The sequence below is a fragment of the Equus przewalskii genome, chromosome 14, assembly GCF_037783145.1.
Source record: "Equus przewalskii isolate Varuska chromosome 14, EquPr2, whole genome shotgun sequence".
In the NCBI taxonomy this organism is placed as follows: Eukaryota; Metazoa; Chordata; class Mammalia; order Perissodactyla; family Equidae; genus Equus; species Equus przewalskii.
Genome location: NC_091844.1, coordinates 60,542,697 through 60,562,102, shown reverse-complemented (window position 1 = coordinate 60,562,102; position 19,406 = coordinate 60,542,697). Strand labels below are relative to the sequence as shown.

At 39.2% G+C, this 19,406-nt stretch overlaps 1 protein-coding gene across 6 annotated transcripts in view; it reads right to left on the bottom strand.

Annotated features, from left to right (window-relative positions):
- Positions 1-264: 264 nt before the first annotated feature.
- Positions 265-19,406, bottom strand: part of FEZ2 (fasciculation and elongation protein zeta 2) — a 38,827-nt gene continuing 19,685 nt past the window's right edge. For 2 of the 6 annotated variants that reach the window (XR_011526592.1, XM_070574086.1), the window contains exons 6-9: positions 9,104-9,184; positions 6,785-6,860; positions 3,877-3,942; positions 265-1,216 (exon numbers count right to left, since the gene is read on the bottom strand). Coding sequence is in view for 2 of the 6 variants with exons in the window: in XM_070574086.1 (XP_070430187.1) it covers positions 1,200-1,216; positions 3,877-3,942; positions 6,785-6,860; positions 9,104-9,184 (240 nt within the window). In the remaining 4 variants the exon portion in view is untranslated. Of the gene's footprint in view, positions 1,217-3,876; positions 3,943-6,784; positions 6,861-9,054; positions 9,185-19,406 lie in introns of all 6 variants that reach the window. The other 4 variants (XR_011526593.1, XM_070574087.1, XR_011526594.1 and 1 more) reach the window with 3 other exon arrangements.

Sequence of the window (19,406 nt, the reverse complement as noted above, 5' to 3'; positions counted from 1 at the left end):
TACTACACTTGTGTTATCTAAGGGAGGAAGCTGCCACCGCTGTTGGGAATGTCTCACAGACCCACAAAAAGAGCAGGACTTCTGTCATTCCACAGCAGCTCAGCACAACCTGGAAAAGCCCCTCTCTCCCCTCCTTAGCATCGGGAGGCTATTCCGGGTTTCACCAGCTCACACGCTGTAGTGATGGACAGTGTGTGGAATAGTAAAGAGAAGAAGAATCTAACAAATACAACCAAAACTCAAAATAAAGCTCTCAAGCATATATTACCTTCTATTCCAACATTTATTAAATGGAATTGACTTGATTGGGACTGGCAAAAGTGTCTCATGACTAGTGATGCATCCATGAGTAGCTGCTTCTAGAATTATTTAGGAAAACACAGGCATGAATAAAATATAACACAGTAATGGGAAATGGGCAGTGCTGCAGCATAGTTTCTTAAGCACCTTCAAGGACACAGGCTCCTTTTAAAGGACACTTCTTCACAGACACATGGAACAAAACATTTAAACATCTAAGTTAAAACAATACAAGATTCGGAAAGTGAATGGCAACCTAATGCCTAAAATTTGAACAATGGTGAAAGACACAGCTACCTCTAAAAGCAGTCATCTCCAACAGCTTCGACGTTTACTAAGTGTTAAGCCAAGATAATGCATATTCTGCTTTCGCATCTTCCAAGAACAGCCCAAGTTTCAGTTTCAGTCTCTCTAGACAATACTGGTAGGTAATATTGATACTGACAATTCACTGATAAAAATCAGTGTTGGTACTTCCCATCACTGAAGGATAGCTATAGCATAAATCTCTCAGTGCTTTAATCTGGTTCTTCAGTGCCGTGTAGGTCTAGAAAGCCATAAAACCTCTAATGGGCATACTGTCAGTTAAGGAAAAATATAACTGCACATGCACAATTAATGTTACTCCCCCTTACTCTACAAAGTTGGAGAAGAGTCCATAATTGTTAGTGTTTAATAAAAGAGATCTCTAAAATTCAAAATAGTGCCATATTTCTCTTGGTTCATAATACAAAGAATTAGTGAAGGCATGATCTATTAATACTGAGTCACAAACCCAAGTTCAAGTGTGCTGTTTCCAAGAGCAGGAGGATAATGGTAGCCAGCTTTCAGAATGATGCCATTAGGAACTCTAGCTTGTAGTCCACAACAGATAAAGCTGTTCCTGAAGTGACGCTGCCCTATGTGGGACACAGAACTAGAGGAAGAAAAAGAAAACTTTGAAATAGAAATGTGTATTCTGTATACATTTGCACAAAACATATAAACACTTTATATACATTTTATATGTATATAAAAAAACACCATTAAGTAATGAGAACTAAATATTAATGCAAGGATCCATAGTAGCAGTTCTTTTAAAAAAGATTTTAAAAGGCTACACAACAATGAAAAGTTCTCTCAAGACACGTTTATTAGAATTTCCCAGAAATGAGATACCAAAAGGCCATGTCTTTTCGAGTACCACTTAGAGATAGAAGCCCATAACGTTACCCTGTAAGGGTTCCCTGGGGAAGTCAAAGAAGGGTGCCAGTCTGCACACGTTATTCCTGTCTGGCATCAGCACAGCCAGAGCCATACCTACGCAACCAGCCTTTGGTACAACTGTCGAAGGCGGGCCGGCTGCAGGCTGCGGTGGGTAATTCAGCAGGTGTGAGAAAGAGAAGCTGAAGGAGCCCAAACAGCATCCATACCATCTTTCTCAGGCCAGATGAGGACACTTTTCTAGCTTTCACTTCTCACCTTCACATTAAAATTTAGGTAGTATATTTAATCAGCCAAGTCAAAGTCACGGTGTTAAAGCAACAATGAGAAAGTTCCCCCAAGAAAGAGGAAGGAGACGTCTTCCTTGAGCAACGCCCCCTCCCAGGCAGGGGTTCTACTGATCCCTGAGGAAGAGGAATCAGTAACTGGCTGTGGATTTCCAGGATGGGTGGAAAAGAGCATTTTAAATCACCCCACATCGGCAGCTTCCCACGCACCTAACACCTCTGAGCATTACACTCCCCTCTTCCTGTTGTCGACTGCAGTCACTGCTTTAGTCTGAAGCCTAAGCTGCTTTTCCACCCAGTCCTCACAATCCAAAGCTGAGGCCAAACCACAGTGCGCGCACACAAGCAGGTCATCGAAAGCAGGGGCAGCACAGACAGACCTGGGCTCACAGGCTGGAGCCGGTGGCCCGCGCATGAGGAGCACAATTAGGAGCGCACTGCTTCCCTAAGGCATGCAGGATGGGTCACAGTTACAGTCCTGGGTTTTCAGAGGAAAAAATTAAAGATCATTTCCTCCCAGAGCACTGTGCTCTGGGTCATAAAATTCTTCCATGCGTCAAATGATAAAATAGCTAGAGAATGCTTCAGAAGCTCATTCTATCTCTGCCCCTCATGGCAGTGCCCTAGGCACCCACCATAATTAAAATTTAAGACATGTGCTTTATGTTCATCTCATTCCTGTTTCACATCTATAAGAACAAACCTCAACAATCCAGTTTTCATATCAATGCTAGCACAACACAAAAGCAAACAAAGATGTCAAGTATCAAAAGAAAAAATTCAGAATGTAACAGGAAGAAAAACCCGTCCATCAGAAAACACAGCTTATTAAAAAACAATAATGTCAATTCAGCCTATTCTCCCCTGTTAACCTCCTAACGGCTGGCTCCAATCAAGGCTCAGGCTCTTACAGGTGATATTTATTACAGTCATGCACCATCACGACGTTTCTGTCAACAACGGACTACACAGACAACAGTGGTCCCATAAAATTAGGACCACACAGTCTAGGTGTGTAGTAGGCTACTCCATCTAGGTCTGTGTAAGTATTCTATGATAGTCACACAACAACGAAATCACCTAACAACAAATTTCTCAGAATGTGTCCCCATCGTTAGGCGACGCGTGACTGGATTCACTTTGAGCTCCCAGTATACACCCAGAGGTTCCCTCTTTATGAAGCTATGATTGAAGACAAGTCCCGTCTGAGTCATCTAAGGTCTCAGAAATCCCAACCTTCCTTATGTTGCGCTAACGACTCTGACGGAGAAGAGAGAATCCAAAGAAGAAAAATGTTACCAGAAGAGGATTGCTCTCAAAATTGGATCAAACACTACCGGATGCATGTTGTGATGCTTTGAAAATCTGTCACTTGAATAACTGCTATTTTTTTTTTAATTTCATTGAAAAGTATTAGTTCTGCCTATAACTAAGTGCTTCAGTCTCCTGTCTATTATCCAAATTTTGCTCTTTCCTCAGCAAAGTAACTGACTTCACTAACTTCTCAATCTCCCTTTGCCTCATCGCTATTCTGTCCTCTGTGATCTTTACCCTAAGATTTATGGGTCGTTTTTCACTGTCCCGGTTTTATGAAAGCCCATTCTTTTTCTTTTTCCCCTCCCCTCCCTGTCCCTTACACCAATTCCTTTCTTATTCCCTTAGGGACTGTCAACTGATTTGACTGTTCCCTCCTTCATCCGTCCTCACTGATCTGTCCTCCTCTTTCTATTGTCCCCAAGATGGCAGAGACAACCCTTCTCAAACCCTCCCCATGTTGACACCTAAGATTCACATAATTATGGCAATATCTCCATAATATTTCCCCCACTGCCTCCTCAATGTTTATAATTTCGCTGTGGAAATTATTTCCAGCCCAGGACCTCAAATAAAAGTTAAATTTTATATAACTATAATTTATAATGTTGGGAGCGTAAGTAAGCCTTCTGTCTATCTTCACCCTGCACAAATGAGATTAATAACAAAATTAATGCCTTTAAAGTTACTTTTTAATCTACTAGCAAGACGATGCATTTATTGACTCATCAAAACTTCCCGACCATTGCACATAGACAATTATAAAACTCACCTTTCAGTATATAATCAGTTAACAAGCTCGGAACTTTTTCACTGTCCTCTTTCATGGCCTGAAGAACTGCAAAATAAAAGAGAAAGAAAAGGCAACAATTTCAAATTCAGATAAAAAATATTTAATTTCAATCATTGTATCCTTAGTCTTAATTAATTATATGGTATAACTGATTCATGAAAATTATTGGTTATTTTCTAGATAAGGGAATACAGCTGCAAATGCTTAAGAATTTATTTTAGTTGAATAAGCCCTTATTCAGGTAAGAACATTGTAGTTATCTAAGAGTTATTTCCCTGATTTAAAATTTCCACACAGTGGAGGCAGGAAAGAGGAACGAGGTTATTTACACAGAGCCTCCGTTTTGTCATCATAAATACTGAAAAGTGAGTTACCACACTGTGCGTTTCTGCGAGCTCTGGGGCACAGGAGCACCTCAGTGCCGCGTCTCACAAGCTCGCGGAGCTCTTAGATACGTGAATAGTTAGCTATACTTTCCAAGGAGCTTATGTGTCAGCCTTCTTGGAAACTTTTAAAGAAGAGACCAAAATGCAGAAAAGACTTCCATGCAGCAGCACCCCAGCAGGCCGCCCACTCCTCTATACTACGGAGGAACCTGGAGGAATTAGCCTCATCCTACAGGGAGTCTTTGAAAATTTTATCTTTAAGTAAAGAGAAAAGAGAAAAAACAGCTACTATGACAGTTAAAAAAAATCTAGACCACCCAGGTACAGATAAACCCACAAAGGAATACTGCACTTTCACAGTAACGGCCAACTCAAACTTTCTGCAGAGCATCCTGGGGAAAATGTCTCACTGTTTTTCCCCAGACATATAACAAGACAACATAGTATGACTGTCAGGTCAGCATTCCTGGGTTTCAACCCTGGCTCTGCCACTTCCTAGCTGTGGGACTTTGAGCAAGTTACCTAACCACTCAGTGAACCAAGTTCCTCATCTGTAAAATGAGAGCAATAATTAGACCTGTCTCAAAGGCTTGTTGTGAGTGTTAAGTTACTAATTCAGATGTAACAGACTTAGAATAGTGCCTGGCACATAATATATGATATGTAAGCATTAGCCAGAATTACTAACACGACAAATATCATTGTAATTCTTATTACTATTATTATTGCACCTCCAGTAGCTTTTATGAGGAAGGCTACATATTCATAAACACTGCGATGGTCTCCACTGGGCTTCCCCTGTGGCTAACATCTACAGGTGGTGGCCACAGAGGCTCAGGTTCTCCCCAAAGTTTTTAGGAGATAACCACATTTTTCACTTTCAAAGTGAAGGTCATTCTTCCATCTACTGTCTGCAAAACAATCCTGTCTTCATAACTATATTAAGATGGACATTCATTCACACACCCTACATGTATGCCTTCAATCACCCAGAGTTTCCAAATTGTGTCAGGCTAAGAAGACATCATCTAAGAATTGGCCTAAGGACACTTCAATTTGGGAATTATGATGACTGTGGTTTGGACAAGGATGTGTCTGTCCTTGATCTGAAAAAACGAGGTCTCTCAGTAATTCCTGGCTCCCAGGCAATATTTATGTTCCCTTCTTAGAGGGGTACTATGTTCAGTACTTCTGCTTTCGATCACATTTTAGCTTTGTTTTCAGTTCTGTATAAAAATCACATAGCAAAAGCTAGCGTTATTAAAAAGCACAGTGGCCTGGGACTCAGGAGACCCCGCCCTGTAGTTAACCATTCTCCTGTGTGATCCTGGACACTCATAACTTCAGGAGTTCTCCTGGAAATTAGCGGGCTGGGCACCCAGTTAATCTCTTCTTTATTTTAGACTGGCTGGCATCACCTGATTGATGCATATTTAAGTAAAAAATGTTTTGAAAGTGTTGTTCACCAAGAAAAGAATAAAAGCTTCAGGCTAGCATGCAGGCAGCTTGTAAATAAGTCACTCGCTCCTTTCCTTCTGCTCCCCATAACCCATGCCTCTATGTCCTTAATTTCCAAAACAGATATCATCAATATCCACTCATGTGATGTGCTCTCATTTGGTTCCCTCTTTAATTAACACTTATCACAAATATTTAACTAGAAAGAACCTAACAGATCGGCAAATTCAATCCCTTCAAAAAAACAAGGCTGAGTGACTTACCCCAAACCCCACATACGTTAACTTATTTACTATGAGGCAAATAGAGCAAATACTTTTATCCCGATTTTTCACCGTGACCAAGAGAGGGTAAGTGACTGCCAAAGATATCCCTGTAACTGACAGGGATAGAACCAGAATTCAGGGCTCATTTATGGCTATCATACAAGACATTCAATATAATGTTTATTTAAGTCTAACAAATTATTTGAAAATGCAAGCCCCTTGAAGGTGGAATATTTTTGTCTGTTTGTTCACTAAAGCATCCTGAGTGAACAGAACATGGCCTGGCACAGAGGAGAGCTTCATTAAATATTGGCTGAATTAATGAATATTCTTAAAATACTACTATCAATGTATGTTCTACCTCTACTACCTCGCGTTCGACATTCCTAGGAAAGGAGCGTGTTTTAGGCCGCATTTCCCCTAAATCTTTCCCACTGAGTTACTGACAGTCATATTTATATAAGATCCACGAAGCACCTTGGTTGTTGATATATGGCTATGTTCTTAAACATACAAGAGGTGATAGAAAATCAAGTTACCCTTTTTTCTCAAAAAGGTCAACGTGTCAATATTTCAAAAGGTAAGAAAAGCAGAAAAAATACAAATCAACTCTAGTGTTGTGTTTGATGTCATAGCCATTTATGGTTTCGTTCTCAAAAGAATAAACTGTTCCAAATTGACGAAACAAAACAATAACAACAAAATCAGCCAACTAAAATCAGTAGTGAGAATCAACAAAAATAAATAAGGTAACAGTTTAGTTTTGTCTTTGCTCACTTTTCGTTAATATTTGAAGATCTTCAACAGATGGTGGTCCATTTTTTTTCTCATAGGGAATGACCGTGGTCAAGTACTGCCAAGTTAAAAAAAAAGCACGTGTCACTTAAATCTGAATTACCTTCTCTGCAAAAAGTTGATACAGTCACTAGAAAGTCTATTTTATCACATGAAACATGAGTTACTTTAGTAATGAACACAGGTATCTTGCTATCTCAGCCAGAGCTCATTTCTTGCCCACCTCTATCTGCCTCATACAAGTCCAGTGTCAACATAAATATCCACTTTTTTGCCTTTCAGTTATCGAAAATTTTACAGGAGTAGGTCTGAGGGTGATTTGTGCAATTTGTTCATTTTCAAAGTGAAGTCTTATCTAACATTCTCCTTGCATATTTTTCAACACATTTTTAAAATAGTATTTTAAACTAAAAACGTAGTTCTAACAGTTCTGCATAACAATATAACTCCCAACAGCCAAAGAATTGTTTCAGACCATTTTTTTCTAGCTGAACAAAATGGGCACACAGATAACTCGACGACTTGAAAAACACACACTAGCTTCTTCCAGAAGCCATCAAAGACAAACTTGCCCAAATAATTTTAGAAGTGTATTATTATTATTATTTTAAATTATTGTACAAGTAGTTATAAATGTTTAAAGGTACTAAAGGAAAAGAGAAAAATGAAAGGAGAGAATGGTCTAATGCATAATGAAAATTCTTGTCTGAAAGTGAGACGAACTGCCTCGTTGGCCACTGTAAAAGGCTCGTAAGTCTCAGAGTTACGTCCTATAACTATGTCCCAAGAAAGCATAATCTAGAATTATCGTCCAGATTCCCCTATTCTGACCACTCCACCAAAAAATACATAGTTCAGTGTAGTTTCCGTGTGCTCATCTAGAGATCACTGGTTTTCCTCAGACCCACCTTGCAATCTCCTGAGACCCACCTTATTTAGCCCCTGCCTGAAATCTCGGCTCTATTCCTAATCTCTGAGTGATTTTTACCCCACTCACAATCACAAGACAAGATAAAACTGCTTAACAATAATTGGTTCCCTAAGAAAAGGAGGAACAGTAAACTGTTCAGTCTTTAAGAGACTTAACTCCTACCATCTTTCCGGTGTAGACTTCTCCAAGATGACACCCAACAGTACAACCGAGTATGTTTTTCTCGTGTAAAGAACACACAAACAGTTGGACACATACTCTCCTGGGGCCTCACCAATAGCCCGTGTGTCAGGCGACCTGGAGGAGCGTCAGGCAGCTGTGCCTTGGCACGCAGGTGATCTGGCTACGCTTTTGGGCCTTCCTGCCCCACTCCCGTGTGCTGGGTCAGTTTGTAAGTTATTTTGCCATCTTGTGGGTTTGAGAGAGGTGAGAGGCACCAGAATAAAACAAAAATTCAACCACCCTTCATGAAGGCCCTTTGTGAGCTGCAGGTGACAGTGGGAAGGATTATTCCATGTCGATTACCGCCCTTCTGGAGTAATACAGAACTATCTTCAGTACAAACCCTCGGCTCAAATGCCTTCTTCTGACGCACTGCCTACAGGCGGGACCCTCTGCACTTTCTCAGTCTTCACTTAAGAGCTAAACTGAAGAGTTTCCTTTCTGAAGCGAAAATTTCAAATTGTGAAAGGAAATTTTAAGCACACTCAGTGTAGATGTGTCTCCCATGTTCATGATATTCCTTAAATCATCTTATAAAAATGTTAATAAAAAACAAATTGCTACACATGTGGCTGTATATTTATAGCCATATGTAATTTTGTATAAATAATGTCTCATGCCTCATTTGGCAGACAACTGAGTTGGCCGACGAGTTGGCCGACGACATGATACACCTTAAAAACACATGAATTTCATTTAAAAATAGGTAAGATATACTCTCTAGACATTTTGACCTAGAACTCTAGTCTAAAAAAATACCGGCATCTGGCTTTCTTCCCCCAAAAATGAGGTGATGTTTCCTGGACTTTGAGAATTAGTGTCTTCTAGTTTAGTTATTTTCAAGTATATATTCGATGCATGCAATTCATTGTGTCAATATATTAATATCTATTTGTTTAAAGGTAAAAGTGAAAAATGGAGCTTTAAAATCTGTATTAAGAATGCATTTAGTTTGTTGTCCAATTTGAAAAATGCTTTTTCCTAAAGGGAAATTCTATGCATTATCAAGACTATAAATATAATGAACTTTCATTTCTCTCTTTTAAGCAATAGTCTTAGTAAATTAGTAAAATTGCCAGCTTTCAGGACCTTCACTTACATAGAGATTGAAAAAGCAGAGAAGGAGGAAAATAAGGATAACCGAGCACCTGTTTCTCTGCACCTGAGTTTCCAAAGGTGTGGCGGAGGCCATTCTGAATGACATTTGAGATCCCTTCCATGCTGAAGCGCTAAAGGCAGCAATGTACGGCCCGGAAGAAAAGGACAGAGAAAGAAGTTCAGAGACTATTAGTAAGAGTGTACCACTACGACTTACGTGCCCAACAGGCAAGCAGTTAGAAAATGCCTCTACTCATTCAGATAAAGCAGACAAAGTCATGCTGTTTTTAAAACATCTTTGCTCCCATTTCTTTGCAAGTCAAACGCAAAAGCAACTGCTTTTATGCTACTGTATTCATAAAGATTTTTCCTGATGTGGCTGATAACTTTGCTCTGATGTAAACGATGTAAGTTGTACACATATTTGTTTTATGCAAAAATTTAGCACATAATTTTTAAGATACCTTTTGGGATTGTTTACCTACATTTTATCAAAAGTCTGAAAACTTAAACTAACAGTATGCATATTTTCAACCTAAGTTTGCATATTTCTACCATAAATTTGGAGAACATTAACATAACACTTGGCAAACGAAAATGCTGTTACTTGGAGAGCTGATTATTGCTTCCCACTCACTCTTCAGGCCACCTGCCATTGCCTTGGTGCAGAAAATGCGAACTGGAGGAGCACATATGCTTCCTGGAGAGCAGAGTGGGTCCCATGTGCCAGCTAGGCTCCCTAAAACTTCTGCAAAGACTTTTTCACTCTGTTTCTAGGAAATAATTCTAGCTTCTTTCTCCCAGCAACCGCCAAGACTTCCTAGAACTCATTGTACTGAAAAGGGAGTATTTTTTCCTAAACTACTTATCTTGATTTGTAACCAGTCTACAATGTCATCAGACAGAGTAAAGAGTCCAGTGGCACCTCTATGGCTGCTGAGTCAAAGGACTTAGATGGATTCTTACAGCATGACTAATAAGGGGAAAGGCATCCTGAACAGGAAGTTCAGTCCTGATTTACCCATAGTTCCTTTCCCTGGAATTTTATAGGGGAAAGTTGAATCAGTAAATACATTGGAGGAGTCAACATAGAGTATTTTACCAGGCTCCAAGGAATAGAAGAAGGGAAACCAAAGCAATGGTCTCTGTCCTCAAGAAATGTATAACTGAGCCAAGCAGTTCTCAAAGTGTGGTCCAGGAACCCCCCAGGGGTCCATGAGCTGAAAACTATTTTCTTAGAAATACAAAGATGTAATTTGCCTTTTTTGCTCTCTTCTCTCATGACTTAGAGTAAAATATTACAAATGACAGATTGAATGCAGAAGCAGATTTGAGAACCTAGTCGTCTTTGATTAACCTAGATATTAATGAAATTGACAAAAATGCACAGCAATGTTATTTTTCTCACTAATTTTTTTACATATAGTTATTTTTCATAAAAGCATTAGTGAATTTCTAATTGGTACTTTTAAGTTAATTAATAAATATTTTTAAATTTTCTCAGTTTTCACTTCTAATACAGTAAATATCAATCAATATAATCTATATAAACAAAAGCTCTCTGGGGTGTTCGATAAATTTTAAGAATGTAAAGAAGTCCTCACAATAAAAAGCAGAGAAACAGCAAAAGGTTTTATCTTTGAAGGAGCTAAGTACCTCTGTATCAGTCACACACTCAATGGTATTGCTGAAAATCTGAGTACTGTACCAAACTTGACCGTCTTGGGGAACTCGTATAACACCTCTCCTCCTGAATCATCCTTCCTCCCCACCCACTCCTTCCCAGGTCTGCATGCCATTTTGTCTCAGCAAGAATCCAAGGTTGGTCAAGACACCTCAACTGAACATGCTTCAGTTTGCTGACAGCATCACTATTACTTTTGATGAAGTAGGCTGGTTTTAACTATTTTTGTCAACTTTTCACATGCCATCATATAATTTGTTCACATTTTTTAAACAGATTATCAAAAGAGATGACTTCCTAAGCTCCAGAGGCTGCAATAAAAATTATGGGAAACTGTTTTCAAATAAGTCAGATCCTCCTTTAAAAATTATTTCTATCGAATGTATTTCCTTTCAAAAGCAACAAAGAGAAAAATACTTAATTTTCTATATCACTTCGCTCCATTATCCATGGGCATGTTAGAGCTAGATATAAATTCAGAAAATCTCAAGCAAGGTGAAAAGTTTTAGAATCCATGTATCAGGAAACTAAGGTACACTTTATATTTGAACAACACATTCTAAAGATACTATCTCTATTTTCCCAACTGGAAACTTAATTCCTGTCACTGAAAAAAAAAAAAAGTTGATGCAAATTCTTAAATTCCTAAGCTATATGTGTAATTTAGGCTTCCTTATTAAACATGCAGTTGTGGACATTGCTGAACCATTTCAACTACTGGTAGCTTGACTACTCGTGAAAGATGGCTTTCATGCAATCCAGGCTTAGTGGAAAGAAATAAAAATGCAATGATATGAAGCCATGGTAACTCGGAAAAATGCAAAACTAACAGCTGATCCTAGCAAAAGAAGTTAAGTAAAGGAACTCTCCTTGGAACTCCTGCTCTGCGGCTGATGGGAGCTGAGCCAGTAGATGTGGCCAACCCGGCCCCACTGCATCCTGACCAGGCAAGAAACAGGGTGGCCGGTAAGGTTCTACTGCCTTCTGTTCCACTGGGAAAATGACAGAACAAGAAAATCAGAAGGTTTACAGAAAATACAAAGAAACCAACTAAAAGACAGGGCTGAGGACGTTCTTCCACCAATGCTCCGGTTGCCATCAACTCCCACCTCCCCAGGAACCACGCAGTACAATTGTTTCCCTTTAAGGCATTCCCAAACTCTCCCTCTCTGCTAGCTCTTTCCCACAGGCCACTTTAAATTCTCAAACCCTCAACCTAGCTCCTTTCCCCAGGGTTTCCAGAAACAGCTCTTCCCAGCGTCGTTTCTTTCGTGCTGAGGTCTCGGTGAGACATCTGTAGGCTCTCCTCCCTGCACCCCCTCCCTGGATTCCTAGACACCACACTCTTCCAGAGTTCTCCCTGCTCTGCTGCGCTGCTTCTGAGAGGAGCCTCTTTCTCTGCTCATCTCTCATACACTGGTTTTCCCCAGGATTTTGTCTCTATTTTTTTTCTGATGCACACTCTCTGAACATCCCACTCAATAGTTTCAACTTCTGCCTCCATAAATCTATAGCTCCCCTTTACTAAGATCAGTAAAGTGCTCAGAATGGAGCCTGGCACATGGGAAGGGCTCAGTAAAAGTCAGTTATCTTTACTGTAACTTTCCTCCTGAGCTTTGGACTTGGATGTTTAACGGCCTATTGGACATCTGGACCTAAATATTCCTAAAACTTATCATATCCAAAACTGAATTCATCCTCCTCTCACCCACCAAAACTCAAACAAAAAAAAAATAAAAACTAAAAAATCTGTTCCTCCTTCAGCATTCTATGCTTCTGTCATTCATTTACTCATTCTTTCAAAAAATATATTGAGCCAGATATTATTGCAGGTTACTAACGATTCAAAGTGAACACATCAGCCAAGGCCCCTCCTACCCCCATGACCTGATATTCCAGTACAACAGGGGCAGAAACAGTAAAACAAGCAAATGAACTAGATAATTGCAGATAATGCACGCCCAGCCGATAGCTACAACAGGGCAATTAAAAACTGGATGCCTATTTTATACCAGGAGGTCAGAGAAAAGTTCTCTGAGGAGGTGACATCTGAGCTGGAACATGAATTATACACCCTTCCAGAAGAGCTACAAAGGACAATGGACAAAAGAGATCCTCTCAGAGAACACAACCAAAAGCAGCGAAACTGGCCAACCAAGGCGTTCACTCTGCGGCCACTGCGCAGGGGCCCTGGTATTCTCCAGGAGGATGTGAAACAGCAGCTACTGAGTATTTCCGTTGTCCCCTCCTTCCCATAGGAAGTTTTCATTGCAGGGGCCCTGCTCTCTCTTCACCTTTGTGTGCTGGATGTGTTGGAATGGCTGGCTTAACCTTTGTACCATAAGGGGCGACATGCAGAACTGATGAAAAGATGCTCGGCTTGAGGCTAGATGCAATTGTCACTGATGAGACTTGTCTATCTCCCCTAGGGGAAGGGGTGGTACATGTCTTCTATCTATGCTTGCCCAAGCCAGAAATCAATGTCCCAACCCTAGCTCCTCCCTTCCCTGATGCCCCAACCAATTTTTAATCTCCTTAATATCTCTGGAATTCAACTTTTTTCCCATCCCTACTGTCACTTCCTTGGCTCATTTCTTACCTGATGTCAGCAAAAGCCTCCCCATCTACTCCTTATCTCTAGCTGTCTCCTTCCAATTAGTTCTCCTCGAAACACTTAAGTGACCCTTCTAAAAGACAAATCTGAACATGTAACAACCCTGGGTTCCTGCAGCCTTTAAAGACCAGATGCCTTAGCAGGGTACACAGAGCCATCCATTTTCTGGCTTCCACTTTGTTACTTCCACATCCTCTCCTTGAGGTACTTCCTCCCTCGCTGTCTAGCCTTCTCATTCAACCTCCAGTCATAATGAGCAACCTGCAATTCCCCAGCCATTCCCGTCACCTCCAAGGGGCTACTCACACCACTCCCTTGGTATGTCTGTCCCCCTCTTCTTCTTGTCCTCAGGAGTCAATTCAGCCTTCCCAGACCCCTAAACCAAACTAGGGGCAATAGTGATGTATGGACGCCTCTAGAACAGGACAGTGCCAGGCAGAGAACAGGAAAAACATGGGAGCAATTTTGAATATAGTAATCAATTATCAACCTATCCCTAGGCTTCTCAACCTTGACACTACTGACACTTGGGGTCAGATAATTCTTTGTCATGGGGGCAGTCCTGTGCATTGGAGGATGTTGAACAGCCTTTACTCAGCAGGATACCAGTAGCAGCACACTCCATCCCGCCGAGTTGTGACAATGAAAAATATTTCCAGACATTGCCTATTGTCTCATGAGAGGCAAAACTGGCCTGGTTGAGAATCACTGCATGAAGTGCACTGCATAGTTCGTCATCTGGATGCCCAGCCCACAGGGAGCACGCCCCTGAAGGCTGAGATTTACTCGGCATCCTTAACACCCATGCCTGGCACATAATTAGAGAGCAATATATGTTTCTCTAATGCTAGTTAAAGAAAAGATAATCAAGATATTTTTTTAAGTGGTGGCGAGGCACAAGATCAAAAGGAGACAGCAGGGAAAGAAAAGAGTTTTGGTTAAGTTAATTTTCAATAAATTCAACTCAGTTCCCAAAATCTTTAAGGAGAGAATTAATGTCAGGTACTTTTTTCGTATGCCCACAAAGCGCAAGCCCATGATCAGCATGTAGGAGGCATTTGATCAACAGTCACTGGCTTCAACGGCCAAATTCTGCAGCAATTACTACCCATACCAATGAAATACTTCCAGATTTTAGTATGAAACTAGGAATCACATCGTAGTCAAAAGTATTTGGAATCAGAAAACTTTTCAACAGCCAACTTAGATAGAAAAACGTCGAACTAGAAATTAAGAGATCTGGGTTTTCTCTCAGCTTTGCCACCGACTATGTGACCTGGGTACAGTCACTAACTTTGCCAAGGCCTGTTTCCTTGCCTGTGAAAGAGATGATGAAATGACATCATTTTTAAAGGTCATCTTATTTGTAAATTCTATGAATCTATGAAATAACCAAGAAGACACTATTTTTTAAGAAGACAAATCGAAACACACATGCACACGCACACACAACAGTGCAGGACTAAAAGGTCACACAGGCTACAATATAAGCGCTTTAGGATGACAGAGCTGCACAGCCAGATGAGACACTCGGAGTTATCTACTCCAATGGCTTCATTTTCTTATGAGGAAATGAGCACATTTTGAGAAAGGACAAAGACTAAGTCTTACTCTCCCCACTCCAGTGACTTACACAGTGTTGGTCATAGCAGGCATTTGTAAATATCTGCTAAGCTAAAGCTGTAACACTCCTAAGACCACAGCCCAAGAGTCAGAGCCTATGATAACCATATCATGAGGCCTCTTGACTTCTTACAGGAGGGAATTTTTTTTAAGGAGCTAAGAGGCAAAAATAATCTGAGGGTGAACAGAAGAAAGATGACGTGACAAGATATAAAAGTTATTTGTCAAAGGAATGCACACAGAGCTCTGAAAAAGTCCACCAAAGAACCCAGGGCTAGGAAGTCAACAAGAGATTAATAAAGTAAAATGAAATAATCTTGTGACACGGCTTATAAAACAACGGAGTGACTAAGAAATATAAAACCTCTAGGATAATAAACAAGTAGCAAGTAGAAGATCAATGAACTAGAAGGATTAAGGAATAGAGAGACTATGGCAGTGAGACAGGAAGAAATAGGAAAAGAGCTCTGTAGAGCACACAATAGATTCTGTTTTACAATTGCCCTATAAATTCCAAAAAACAATGCACTCTTTTGGAAGGCAAAATGAATTTTAAAAAGTTAAAACCTAAGAGAGAGATTAAATTTACTTTTTAGTAAACGTCACCTCATTTAGAAACACTGCATTTACAACCTTGAGAACAGATGCACTGTTATTAGGTACTTATGGTACGTAATGGGCTGGAGGGAAGATTTTCTCTATGCTTAAATTTTATAAGTAGGAGTGGGGCGGGGGAGAGAGAAAGGGAGGAAGAGAAATGGAAGGAGGGAAAGAGGAAGAAGGGAAGTGTTTCTCTGTTGAACATTTCTCAAGGAAAAAGTACCACGGACATGTCAACACACTGACAGAAGTAAGTCTCAAGGTTATGAAGGCTCAGAAAAATAAAGGACATTAAATGAAGATCTTTTACAGTTTAATTAAAGTAAACTGTGAAATGCTAGGTATGTCAGAAAGGCCAACCCTGCCTCCATTTAACTATTTCCAAATGTGAAGGAAAGGATCCAAAGGTTCACATTCAAAGTGAAGAGCTGGCGGAGGGTCTTTGAGTCGAAAATTATTTTCTAATCTATCCATCCTTTTTCCACCACATCTTTAGGAAGGAGTTAACAGCTCTGAAAAATGCCCTTCTCAGAATGGAATTTTTGATATGAGCCCATTTACAAGCCGGAAAATGATTAAGCATTACAGTATTCACTTTATTGTTCCCCTCACTGCTGACAAAGTGCCAAAGGTAAAGTGGCAAAGAGGAGGAAAGGGGCTTACTCAGTGCAGGCCTTCAATCTCAGGATTTATACCGAGAATACTCACAACGGCCTCATGACCATTTCCTTCCCTGGCGTAAGTAGGTATTGAAAGTCTCAAAATCAGTCATTCTCTGGAAACTTTTCTCAGACAAAACCAGAAGCAACAAAGTGTAAACAAGATATAGAAGATTTAAAAAAATCTGTAAAAATCTGAAAAAAGACAAAGAAATGAGCCAAGATCTCCAAGCCTGTAGACAACATGTCTGCACAGCCCAGAAGAGGAAAACGCAGAGCCAAGGGCTCCTTGCCCCTACCTATACATGACTGCAACACATCCTTGCTCCAGTGTAGACCGGTTCTATAAGCCAAGGCCTCTGCCGACCTTTCTTTTACTCATTTATGAAACGGCAATCAAAATAATACTACTGCTTTACAGGCTTGTTGTATGGACTAAATAAAATAATCCATAGGAACTGCTTAACAAAGTGTTCAGCAAATATAAATATTCAAAAAACGTCTGGGCTGTATTCCTTTAAAAAAGCTAGAGTAAGACATGGGACTTAGCTCCCAAAGAGAAGTAACCACACCTTTCTACTTTTCTCCAGAACAGTAACAACAGTATTTCAAGTTCTCCTCATATAAAGAAAACGGCAACTGAGGAATAATAAACTCCTGATAACAATCTCTAGCTTAAAAGACTGAAGACAACATGAAGAAAAGACACTACTGTCTACGACTGAATATAGAAATCAGCCAAAAAGCTTAAGCAGAAAACAAGTAACACTTTTAGGTAATTCAAGGTCTTTCTGAAGAATAAAAAGAAAAGAGCTAGAAAAAAAACTAGGTAAACTGAAAAGAATCAGATAGAGTGTGTGATCTGTTCATTCTTTTCCAGACTCCTCAACATAGCAACTAGGTGAATGCACAGCATATTCTCCAGCTCTACTAATTTCACAGGAAGCAGGATCCAAGACGGGGAAAAGCAAAATTACTCTAGAGGCCCGGGAATTCAAGTTATTCTTGCTAACATACTTTTCTCTTAGCTTCATCAGACACCCACTTGCATAAATCTCTAAGTAGCCAGGAAATCTTAAAAATCTGACTGTCAAAGCTCAACGTCAGAAAAAAGGGTTAGGAAAAGCAATTAAGAAATGCTTTCATCTATTTCTGACCCTTACTCTAATCTACATACTGACTCCATTAATATTCTTTATACTCAAAAGGTTCAAAAGAAAGTGAAATTCAAACATAATTATTGTCCTTTATAAATCACATCTTTTTCAATAGTTTGAATGACATGATTTTCAAATACAATAAAATAGTTTTAACTTTTAAATTAAAATTCTTAAAATAATCAAAATACAAAACATGAGAAAAACAGAATCAAAAGCAACAGTTAAGTATCAAAAAAAATTAGAAAGTAAAAATATTCAAACAATTATTAAGATATTATTTAAGATGTAAAAATTGATTTTGCTTGTTTTGACACTTCTTCAAATCAAAAAATTTTAATGTGAATTATAAAGCAGTTATAAATGCAAATTCTACCAAAAAATAATTTTTTCAAAAAAATAGATCCAAGTAAATTAGAAAACATCAATTATACCAAAGCAGGTAAGTATTTGAAAATGTCTTGAATATTACACTACTACTTTATAAGTTCACTCTCAGAGCAGAAAGATGTGATATGAAGATTTTCAAAGTTGGGAGTTAAATGGAATAGTATCAATTTAATTTTTTGTATTTGAAGATCTTTTTTAAGTTTTTATGTAAATTAATATCAAAATGATAATTAAGTATTGGAAAACATCTTCAAAGCTACTAAAACAAGAGTAAAATAATTAACCCTAACAATTTTATAAATTCTTTCCTGATACTTATAGATACTCTAAGTATATAATAAGAATACAGGTTCCTGGCATATTATGGCTTTTATGTGAATTTGTGTTATATTAACAAACAATTAACTAACCTCTCAAAGACAAAAAAGAAGTCAAGCATAGACTTCTTGATTTTTACCACATTAACTGCTGGGTCGCGAAAGCTCACTGTTACCAGCCTAACACCAAAAACCCACTGCAGAAAACAAACAGTAGAGAACAGTAAAATATCAAAAACTGGCAGTGATAATATATTCTCTAGGCAATGTTATCTTTCATAAAATAAATTTGTTCCACATCTAAAATAATTCATATTTCATAGGTGTGAATTATTAAAACAATAAACATTACATACCCAAGTCTCTCTCCACCCTACAATGACCTTCCATTTTATGGCCTTAACACTAATTTTTAGGAAGGCTCTTTGAAAAAAGAAAAATGCAGAGAAATACTATCAAATATCACCAACAAATTATTGTTGAAAATGTGTTAATATTTACCTTCAACTATCTATATAGGGCAGACTTTATCCTCTCAAGCACCACTACTCAGAAAAGGGGGGAAACCAGCCCCTTTTCCACTTCTCTTCCTTCTTTAAAGTACCTTTTATCACTGTGTATAAATACAAGTACCCAGAGGACTGCCAACATTTTTATTTTTTTCATTTGTCCCCACATCTAGAGACAACTAGTCTACCTGCTGGCTCTCTTCACTGAGCTACTGGGAATCTGACACACACGGCACAAAGGACTGTTTGCTAAGCTGGGCGCCTGCAGCAAATGGCATGGAGACGGACTGACCAAAGCGTCACCACCTGCACGTACAGCTCAGGCTGCTGGACGGGCCCTGAGGAAAGGAACAGCCCCCTCAGGATAAACAAGGCTACACTTTATAATAAATTTTAGTCACAATATCATGATCCTTTTATCTATACGAACTCACTTCAATGGAGTTTACATCTTTTTTTCTCCTAATTTTAAATTTTATTAAATTTTAATCTAAATCAGGGGTTGGCAAACTTTTGCTATAAAGGGCCAGATAGTAAATATTTTAGGTTTGCGGGCCACGTGGTCTCTGTTGCAACTTTTCAACTCTGCCCTTGTAACACCAAAGCAGCCACAGACCATATGGAAATGAATAGACGTGCTGTGTTCTGATCAAACTTTACATATAAAATAGGTAGCGGGCTGTTTTGCCCCTTGGGCAGTGGTCTGCCTTTCCAATGTCTGGTCTAAATCATCTTAGCAGACATGAAATTTTAAAATTCCAAATGAAAAAGAACAAGAAAAAGAAAAAGCCAGGTCCAAA